A 10,594-nucleotide genomic window follows, 5' to 3' on the forward strand; every position below is an offset into this window, starting at 1 on the left:
TGCCAAGAGGTCGTACTGGTGGCTTCCTTGAGACAACTGCTTGTGGTCGTACCTGGGCAATCAATTCAAGGAGTCAGGGATCAGGTTTTTCCCCTACCAGCATGTTGCCGAATGGTTAATGCATAAAAAATTGGTTGGAAAGGGTTTTTGCAGGCCAAGAGACTGGAAGACACTTGACTCTTGAGGAACACCAGACTGATGAACAAATAACCTGAGGAACATAGAACCCTCTACATACCTGGGAGCATAAAAAGCCTGCTAGCGAATATTGATTATTCGTTAGAAAAAAACGGAAGATCTGCAAAACCAATGGTACCCCATAAAAACATACATTCCTCCTCAAGGTGTCTTCGGATCCCACCAGGGCCCATGTGGAATTCGTTCAAAAGTTTTATTGAAATCTCAAAATAATTTTTTTTTTCTCGAAACTCCTGCCCCCGTCTCAGGCTTCATTAATTCGGGATTATATCCATTTTAAGCATCTGCGCGCTTATCACTGGTTCCAAGGTTTTACCATTTCCAAGCTTTAACACCTATCATTTAATGGAGCCCAAAGAAATTCCTCGAATACGGGAATCAAGTAATTTAACACGTGTTGAAAGTCAATATTTTGAAGTATTGGAAAAAAAGACCCTGAAGCCACTATGGATATTCCAGCTGGCAGAGGGAAAATTACAAGTATTTTCAAATTGATTGAATCTCAACGAAATTTTGTTTACAACTTCCTGATAGTAACACAAACATATCCTGCAAATTTCAGCTCAGAATTTTGAGTTGTTCATAATATTTTGAAGTATTGGAAAAAAAGACCCTGAAGCCACTATGGATATTCCAGCTGGCAGAGGGAAAATTACAAGTTAACTTTTGAGATGCCATTAATCCAAAAGTTGTATTCCTATTTGGCTAAAACTTACAGGAAACATTTGTCTTGACATAAGATACTTGCATAGCAAATTTGGTAGTGATCCGATCATTTTGACTTTTATGTGATACTAGTATTTTGGCGACGCCCCTTTTTTGTTACTTTAAAATTGCCATAAATCACCTAAATTTCAAAATTATCTGATCTGGACAAAATATTGTTTACAACTTTCTGACAGTAACACGAATATATGCTGCAAATTTCAGCTGAGAATTTCAAGTCGTTCATGATATTTTGACTGATTTCCAAAACAAGACCCTGAAAGACACTGAAGCCACTGTGGATATTCCAGCTGGCAGAGGGAAAATTACAAGTAAACGTTTGAGATGCCATAAATCCAAAAGTTGTGTTCCTATTTGACTGAAACTTACAGGATACATTTGTATTGACATCAGATACTCGCATAGCCAATTTGGTAGTGATCCGATCATTTTGACTTTAAGGTGATTTCGGGCGACGCTCACTTCAGAGAAAAATGTCTATAGATTTTGTTTTGATCATCGAATTCAAATTTTTTTCCAGATCCTCATACGGTACACTTATATGCATTCACAAACCAAATTTGAGGCCAAGAAAGTCGGCGAAAAAGTGCAAAAAATATTAGTATCACCTAAAAGTCAAAATGATCGGATCATTACCAAATTCGCTATGCAAGTATCTGACGTCAAGACAAATGTATCCTGTAAGTTTGAGCCAAATAGGAACACAACTTTTGGATTTATGGCATCTCAAAAGTTAACTTTAGATTTCAGCTTGAGGGTATGACGTTGTTCACGAGAAGGCGAGGCAACATTATACAGAATGTTGACCCTGAAACCGAAGATGGACCGCCCCAGAAAATGCACGCGGCAGTGCACGAGTTCGTAGAAGAAACTGCGGCGGGGACATCCTCAGAAGAATGTCTCACTGTTGGTTAGTATGTTTCGCATTCTCTCCTGGTGGCAGGCAAGGGAACTTTCCATCAAGTACCCTATCGTTCTCAGCACTGTACAGTAGCTTCTTTACAGCATTATTGCTTTATGATATTGCGAACTTGAGTAACTCTCCTGTTTTCGATTTCTTTTTTGCAGAGGCTCGTCCAACATCTAAACTGAGAAAAGCCTGGAACTTGGTGTGCGGTTTACAGGAAGAAGAGGATGACATTTCAGAGGAAGACAAATCCAAAATGGAGGAGAAGTTACGGAATTTAGCCGTGATGGAGAATCCAAAATGGAAGACGTTCGTCGACGTCAGTGCAGTGATGGCTTTGGTCTTTGGCGTATTTCTCTGGGGTTCCTTCTCCTAGGCTGAACATGAAAGTCTGACCAGAGCCAAGATTTAGGGGCTTTGCGCATACAGTGATAAAACATTGCTTTGTACTCAGAGGGTGCTGTATCACAGATAAATTGATATCCAGTCAATACCTGATATCGTATGCTCCAGGTGGGGTCAGTCGGTGTGGGTCAGGGCGGGTGGGGATCATCATGTTTGATGCTACACTCCTCAACGAACCTTATTTTGTGGTAGGAATAATTGTCCAGGGGGCAAAATCAGTTCCACACCATGCAGGACTTTTTTTGATTATCAATGAAATGTATTTTGATCTCTCTCGTTCGCATATGCATTCTAGTCGGTTCAATGATATTGCATGAAGTGTAAATTTTGCAAGTAATAAATCATACAAATACATGTTTTGAATAGTAATTGCCCTGCAGTTCTTCCGTATGAACATGTCAGTCGCACAGCAACACCACATATATGACTTTTGACTGGACAGAGACTGCCTGTGGCATTAGAATGGTATTTCTTCAATATGAATACATAACAGTAAATCAGCATCAACAGTTGAGAAGAGAGGACAATCTAGCACATGAGAATGTTTTTTCTCCAGTATGAATATATTACAGTGAAACATCATCCCCAGTTGATCCTAGGGCACTAACCAGCTGGCAGCATTAGATTGGCAAGCGATTCTACAAAAAGTGTAACTTTTATATGTCCCCTCATTACATTGGTGATAATTCATCAAAAATCATTCTCCCTTGTGTGTGTAGATCTGACTTGACTTGATTCTGTCTCCATAGCTTATGGCACATCTGGGACAAGATGCTATGTGGATCTGACTTGATTGTGGCACTATATCTTGGGTCACATCCAGGGACTTCACCGTCAGGGTTGTGGCTGTCTTTAAGAGCACAATGTGTTAGTAGCCCCATTCCTGCTCAAGAGACGTCCCAAAAACACAGTTGTGACTAGAAGCAGGCAACGAATATGAGGACAGACATAGAAAGACATCGAGGAGACGAGTCAAAACATACCACAGCAAGGAGCATCTCGTTCCAAAGTTCCCTGCCACACTGGCTGGCTCCTTCAGAGATTGGTCATGTGGACAAGCAGGCGACGAAACTGTGGACAGACTCGAGGAGACAAGTCCCAAGATACCGCCACGAGATCACGGAGCAAATCGGTTCTTAGTTCCCTGGCACACTGGCTGGCTCATTGAGAGATTGGTCACGGGGATAACAAGCAGGCGACAATTACGGGGACAGACATAGATGGACCTCGAGGAGACAAGTCCCAACATACCACCGCAAGATCAAGAAATAGCTGGGATCTTAGCTTCCCGACACACTGGCTGGCTTCTTAGAGATTGGTAATGTGTACAAGCAGGCGATGAATATGGGGACAGAAAAAGATGGACCAGGACTGTATGTAGCAAGGAATATTAAAACGTCTACAACTGGTGCGAGAGAGCTAGGTTGTGATGATTTCTCCATGTCAAGTCCTTGGTTTTGAAAGCCTTGTCGATCCTTTCTGAGATGTCCTGTACATAGCAAAGCGGACAGCATGTCTCAATGATGCGAGAGGCATCGATTGTGAGGATGTCCACATGTTGAGCCCTTGTTGAACAAGGCACTATGGATATATTTTCTGGACCATACGGCAAAAGATGATGGCAGCTCATGAGCCTGACGAGATGGGGCTTATTTGGGACGAGACAGTCTAAGACTGCAAGAATAAGTAGAGAGAAACATCAAACGATTGCAACGGTATGCCAACCAGCAGATCCTTTTCAGAGACATTCTGTATAGGAAGGCAACAGTATACACTGAAAAGCTCGGTTGTGACGATGTATTTTTGTTTCTGGCCATGATCCTTTGTAGTCTATACAAACCTTATTCTGTTATTGCAAGGCGAAGGCGCAGATTTCAATCGCATGTCTTATAATTCTGAAAGAGGTAGGTTGTGAAAATGTCTCCATGTCAGTCATTTGAGGCAATACTCCTTCTTTTCTGAGACACTAAGGTTGCGACAGTACCGAACAATTGTGGCCGAGTAAGATTGTTACAATGTCTTCCTCTCTTGTCCTTCGTTCAATAGGGTTGCGTATTTATATATTTATATATCTTTTCGCCTGGTTTTGATGTAATGACTTTAAAAGATATCATGAAACAATCCATGAGTAGGCCTATGCACCGCACTACCCCAACCCGCTTGACAACCCCTATATGCAGATGTTCTTTCTGGATGTGCTATAAACAATGGCGCCGTGACGGCTCCTATCCCATTTTATGGCTTTTCCATCTGCTGCCGAAGGAAAGCCGATACGGCTCCTATCCCATTTTATAGCTTTCGCATCTGCAACGGAAAGGGAAAATGGACCCGTCCAATGAGGTTTGGGGGAGGGGGGTAGGGGTGAATGAACTCTCACAAAACAAAACAAAACAGGGTCATTGCAGCGTTCTTTGCCAGAGATATCATCATCTTAAATTCATAGTCAGTTTCAGGACCTATACGTGGTTTGTAAAGCCAAAAAACGCCATTTTGAGGGTTGGTTTGTGGACCCAATACCCCGCCAAATTTGAGGACCATATTTGGTTGTTTCCAACCAACGACATCGCGTCATTGCTATCACGTGACGCCCGCACTCCTGCACGCCGTGGACGCAGACGATATACATTTCGGAAGCTTTTGACATTTCGTGGTTATTTTTGGTCCTCAAAGACAGTTCTTGTTGGGTAAATAACAGAAGTTTTATGTCCGAATTCTTGTTTATGATCTCGTGTCCATAACAGGCCCAATCATTTTCATTTTAGTCAACTTGTTCCCTATTTTTTCCGTCGGAGAAGTTAGCGTGATGTTTTTTTCTCGAAATGCTCAATTCGCCAGTTCGCGTCACATGCTCAGAGCAAAAATCGGCCGCGAAACACCGATCAAATCCTTCATCATCCTTGTGAATTAGCACCAATAATACTTATTTTGAGGTTCTTTGTGAATTTCTACATCTATAGGAACAAATACTGTGAAAAAGTATTCGTACGATATCATATACAAGGGTTTTTTGAAAACGGTAACTTCGAACGACGGCAAGTTCTTGATATAGATGAATACATTGTTTCGCGCAACAGTGATGATGATTTCATGGTCGTTTTCGATCATAAATCAGCCTGGTTTGACAGCTCCAAACTTGATAACTAGTAAATATAACTTGTTGTTCGTAATTGTAAGTCGTTCCTTTTGATTTTCAGGTTGAAATCTGCCGTTTACAACGGTTTTTCGCGAGCTTATCCCGTGACACGTTTCGTTTTTCTCGTGGCCGTCTTGTGGCTGAAATGGCATCTCGCCTCCTGGAAATCGCAGATCGAATTGGATAAGTAAACTGTTCAGGAATTAACACACAGAATAACCATTGGTAAGCAGTTAACATTCGTATTTCTATTCTGTTTTTCGTCGATTTTGAGGAGAGAATGTAGGTGTGGCATTTGAAATTCGCAGCTGAAAACTCTTAAAAAACTTGAATGTCTGTGCATCATATGTGCATCATGTGTGCATCATTCAGTGCATTCACTATTCAGTTCAGTGCATTGTGATGCTCTGTAGCTTATCCCTCCATCCACATTAAAATACTGCCCATCCATGTGGAAATAGACTTGGAAGCCTATATTTCTTATTATTTAGAGGAAGACAATTCTTTCGAGGTCGACTTTTAAAAGCTATTTAGAAGAATTACTCTTTCGACAAGGGTGATGTCAATTGTCGTTGTAAAACTATGCTTCCTCAAGTTCCTGTGAAAAAAATGGCTGATATTTAATATTTTCGCGAACCATCTATATTCCAGCAGCAGCATAGGCAAAGGTTTTACAGCCTAGTGTATTTATTGGAATCCAGATGTCAGGAAAAAATATGTGGCCCATATGTTTCTGGGGGACCCCATGCTCAGACCCCCCTTGTCAGATTTTTACTTTCACAAGATTTAGGGCTAAGTCCCCAATGTCCACCTACCCAAGATCAAGATGAAGATGTTGAGTATTGTGCTATTCTTAAAAATGTCTGACACTCTAGTCTTCAGCAATGAGCTTGGTCGAAGGAAAAGTTGAAAAGGTCTTGGATGTATTAAACAAGACTACCCATTGTAAATATTCTTCCATCTTCTTGATTATAGCAATTAAACGATCAAGTTTATTGGTGATGCCCATTGTTGCCTGAAAGCACAGTTGCGGAGGAAGCTTTGCTTAGAGGAAGGTGGTTCCCAGCCTGGAGAGCAACAAAGCCAAGAAGGGATCACTCAACTGAAAAAAACAGTATTTCCAGATGAGTACCTGACTGACAATTTGCAATAAATACCAAATTTGGCCCACCTGATATTTCATACAGTGATTCATAATCAAACTGGGATTGGACAAGGCCCTTTTTGTGCTTCCATAGTTAAAAATTTCCCAGATGTGCTGATCAGTGGAAGCCTAGGGTCTCCTCATCAAAATATCAGGATGAGTTGACATAGGTTTACATTGACAGAGATTTTTGAGTGTCCTCAATCTTTGGGCGACACAATGAAGTATTAGGTGCCTTGCTCAAGGACAACGAGATGAGGTGGCGCAGATTATGTGGGAGTTGAACCCACAATATCCTTGTCATTGTGATCATAAACAACCAGAAACTCTGGTATGTGGACTGGAGGGATGACTGCTTCTTAATTTTGTCTTAATTCACAGAGTTCGATATGTGTCCTTTGAAACATAAAACTTGGCCTTGGACCTCAATCTTGAAATTCTTTACTTCAAAGCTGTTGGTGTTAAATGACTCTTCTGATTTTATAAAGCTTAATCTTTGGCAGAAGAACTTGATGTGGAAAGCCAATGTTTCTACTCACTGTTAGTTTTCGGGCCTCAAAATTCAGGATTTTGCCTCCAAAGCATTTCTTGAAAAAAGTGCTGTGGAGGTAGAGGCCTCTCAACAACAATTTGTCCCTTGCCCAAGACAAATTTGCCTCAGCTTATTTTAGGCATAGCAACCCTGCCAGAGTGATTGCGGAGCTCCTGGCAATGCACACCCGGATCCGGAGCCTAAGAACTGGGGCTGTATAATTAGAATAAGGCAGCCAGGCCCATAACTTTTGGGTTACCATTTGCCACGAGTGCCGTGGAGAATTTACCATTCAGAATCAAAAGTTAAGTGAGAACCATTATCTTTTTCAGCCCCTCCACCTGATGACTCACATTAACAGGGAAGGAGATGAAGGCATTCAGATTTGGCATGGCATCGTCATTCTACTGACAAGCCATGGCCCGTTAACAAAATTTACCAAGGACCACTGTTCTTTGCTGCGACATTGGCTGGGTTTTGCTGACCACAATACCATTTGAACTGGAAATGTTGTTGCGAGAAGAATCCGTCTTGGGATACAAGGTTGGTGTGGAATCTGCATGATATTTGATGATGTAATAAACAACTTTAGAAAAAGTTAATTGTGTTACCCATAAAGAATGGGCCAGCCAGACTTGCTATATGAGATGCTCCTTACTTGCTATATTCCTTTCTTACATGCCAAGTGCGTGGCGAGGAGGCAATCTGTACCCACTTTATTTATCAAGCTAGTGGCTAACCACTGGCCGTATCAGAAAAGGATACCAACAGGGCTCAAACCCTCTCCCATGGCAAGACAATGAGGATGATGTTCAAACAGAGGAGATTGGAAAGCAGTCAATCAAAGGATGTATGCTTAGCGAGATATCAAAGACTCTTGCATGCGGTAATAGCCTGCATTAATTATGATAAATCTTGATGTTTCTTTTCAGCCTAATAGCAAGATCAGAGGGCATGGTTCCCACGAAGGCTGTCCAAGGGAGATTCAGCAACCTACTTGATCAGGTAGATGGAGCACTTTGGTTTGGCGTGGCTCAAGTATGCAGGCAAACTGTCCATCAAAGGAGGTGGAGGCCTATGTGCCGTGAAGTTACCTGTCTCTTTGTTTAGTGACATTCATTCTGCTGTAATTCTGCAGTTTAAAAAGTGCTTGCTTGTGATCTTAGGTGAAGTGAAAACTGCTCATATAGTGATAATTGGACTTGTGATAGTGAAAGATTATCAACAGGGACAGAAATTAGGGTTGTGCCGCCTGGGAACATATCTACGAGGTAACCACCACAGCTAGGCAATTACCTAGCAATTGCTAGGATGAGATATCAGTAGCCAGTCGATGATAGGATGGATACTTCCAGATGTCAAAGTGTCCGAATTTTTATGTAAAATTGTCAACTTTATGATTATTTAAATGGTTCGTGTTGTTTTTCAGCATGGTTTCAAGATCATTGGGCTTGGGTGTCACGGGGGCCTGGAGAAACCATCACGTTGCATGGATGCGCGGAGACACTTGTCACCCCTGGAATGCCTGCTGTGAACAAGAGCTTGGGCTGAACCAAGCTAAGATTATTGACAATCCCTATCATGTTGCCAACGTCACCAATGGCAGGACTGAAAATGGATCCATTGGAAACTAAAGGCTTTTCCTGTAAGTTTTTAAATGTATTAAGAGTTTTCAGTTTGAATAAATATGAACTTTGTCCCTGAGGTTGTCCAAGAGAGACTGCACCACACAGTAAAAGGACATGTGGTTTAGTGACAAGTACAGGTACCCTCTGCTGTAAGCATGCATTTTGAAATTATTCCATTTGCCTGTGATGTGTGCTAGTTAGGGCTTCAAATCATTGCACTTTGTGAGACAGTGACAGCAGGTTGGGAAGACGACACATCAACATATGTACCAGAGCTTCTGTGGATTAGTTGCTTGAACTCCAGAGGCCCATCGTTTGAACCTTAAAGTTGGCATGAGACCTGTGGCAGGTCACTGTCTATCTTGTTTAACTCCACCCAGCTTTATGAATAGAAACGCTGAGGTTGCTTTTTTGGAAGGACTGGCGTTGAAAGTTATGACACCAGACCATAAGACCATAATTTTGGATGCAGTCAAGAAGTCCTTGTGGTAAAATGTAGGTTGTGCCAAGTTACACAATGTTTGTAGAAGATTAAAAGGAATTTGGCTATGGCCAAGACTCCCTTGCAGCATTAAATTGGAATTTGAATTGTCCCAAATTTACAAGGTGGCTGAGTTTTGATTTTATCTTCAGAAATAAAAAAACCAAGGGAGGAGAGGATGACCTTTCAAAATTTCAGAGAAACGGAAATCGAGGATTGGTCATTCAAAACTCTAAATTAAATGAATACTATTGGTCTTTCCAGCAGCCAACACCTCATGAACTAGACTGGAAAATAGCACAGGTGATCAAGACTGATACCGCACAATCGTCCTCCTGGTTAACAAGCTAAGACCAATCCAGATGGGGAGGGTTGGCCCTCCAACACCACTACCAATGCTCTCAGCTGGGATCAGTGGACTGCAGCAATATCTTACTGAAGACAAAGATGAGGGAATCTACAATGTTGATGCAAGATTGTGTCTTTGACTACCAAGGTTTGTTGATTGTTTATAGCAGAACTTGTGTTTTGCGGTATAGGTGTAAATATGGCTGATCTGGCTGAGGCCTAGGCAAGCTCAGGATACCCTTCTGTGACTGCAACTATCATCCTAATGATGACATTGTTGCACGGAAGGATAGTCTGTGGTACATGATTCTAATTTCCTGCCATGAAAAATTCAAGGACAAAGTCACAACCAGTCTCCCGTGATAATGCCACAAAAGTAATTTGAGTATTCGATATGACTGATATCTTTCGGTACAACATCTTGTAAACATCATGATTGACGGACACCTTTCAATTGAATGGGTAACCCTCATTTTCTTTCACTCTTAATCAGTTGTTATCATTATTTCAGCTTTGGTTCACCAGTAGGTCCTCGGATGGTAAAGTTTGGACACAACATCCTGAGCATGAAGAATATTCTGAAAGACAGCACAAACAATATTTGGACATTCAATTTTTCAGCTGAGAAGGACCTTTTTTCAAGTTAGGACTAAAGCCCCTGGGCCTGCTTTAGGCCTATAACTGTAGTTTGTGCTCTGTAGTATGTGATTTGAAAAGATTGGAGTCAGGATTGTAACTGTTTGCCACAGTAACTTAAGGCCGTGTTTGCCACAGTAACTTAAGGCCGTGTTAGTGACCCATTTGTTTTCAGTTTACAAAGCAATCATGATCAACTGCATTGATCCCTCAAAAGATTGTTGGAGTGACTCCATTAAATGTAACAAAAATATCCAACACCTGGTATTCTAGTTACTGTAGGTTAGCTACTGAAGTGACCTTTTTGTTTTCACTTTTAAAAACCTATGCGATTTGCCGCACTGAAGGTCCCTCCTGAGATTGTTGGACTGGGTCCATTAAATGTGACAAAAATATCCAATACCTATTTACAAATGAAGTGAGGGGTCAGCCTTTTGGTGTAACTCCATATAACTG

The 10,594-nt window shown here is 41.4% G+C and overlaps 1 protein-coding gene and 1 long non-coding RNA gene across 4 annotated transcripts; both read left to right on the plus strand.

Annotated features, from left to right (window-relative positions):
- The first annotated feature begins 437 nt into the window (after positions 1–437).
- Positions 438–2,362, plus strand: LOC135499109 (sodium/glucose cotransporter 4-like). Of its 3 annotated transcripts, none has more exons than XM_064789772.1 (3): positions 438–580; positions 1,668–1,834; positions 1,993–2,362. In XM_064789772.1, the coding sequence occupies exons 2-3, from the start codon at positions 1,684–1,686 to the stop codon at positions 2,205–2,207; spliced, it is 366 nt and encodes a 121-aa protein (XP_064645842.1). In that variant the 5' UTR covers positions 438–580; positions 1,668–1,683; the 3' UTR covers positions 2,208–2,362. The 3 variants fall into 3 exon arrangements, with proteins under 3 accessions (XP_064645842.1, XP_064645843.1, XP_064645844.1); XM_064789773.1 differs by having other exon boundaries at positions 440–507; XM_064789774.1 differs by lacking the exon at positions 438–580 and adding an exon at positions 796–856.
- A 4,965-nt stretch (positions 2,363–7,327) lies between these two features.
- On the plus strand, positions 7,328–10,225 carry LOC135499058 (uncharacterized). The gene is made up of 5 exons (XR_010449214.1): positions 7,328–7,588; positions 7,978–8,050; positions 8,475–8,690; positions 9,419–9,650; positions 10,014–10,225. It is a non-coding gene; the product is annotated as an uncharacterized LOC135499058 (long non-coding RNA).
- The last annotated feature ends 369 nt before the right edge of the window (positions 10,226–10,594 follow it).

The sequence above is a fragment of the Lineus longissimus genome, chromosome 14 (genome assembly GCF_910592395.1).
Source record: "Lineus longissimus chromosome 14, tnLinLong1.2, whole genome shotgun sequence".
Lineage (NCBI taxonomy): Eukaryota > Metazoa > Nemertea > Pilidiophora > Heteronemertea > Lineidae > Lineus > Lineus longissimus.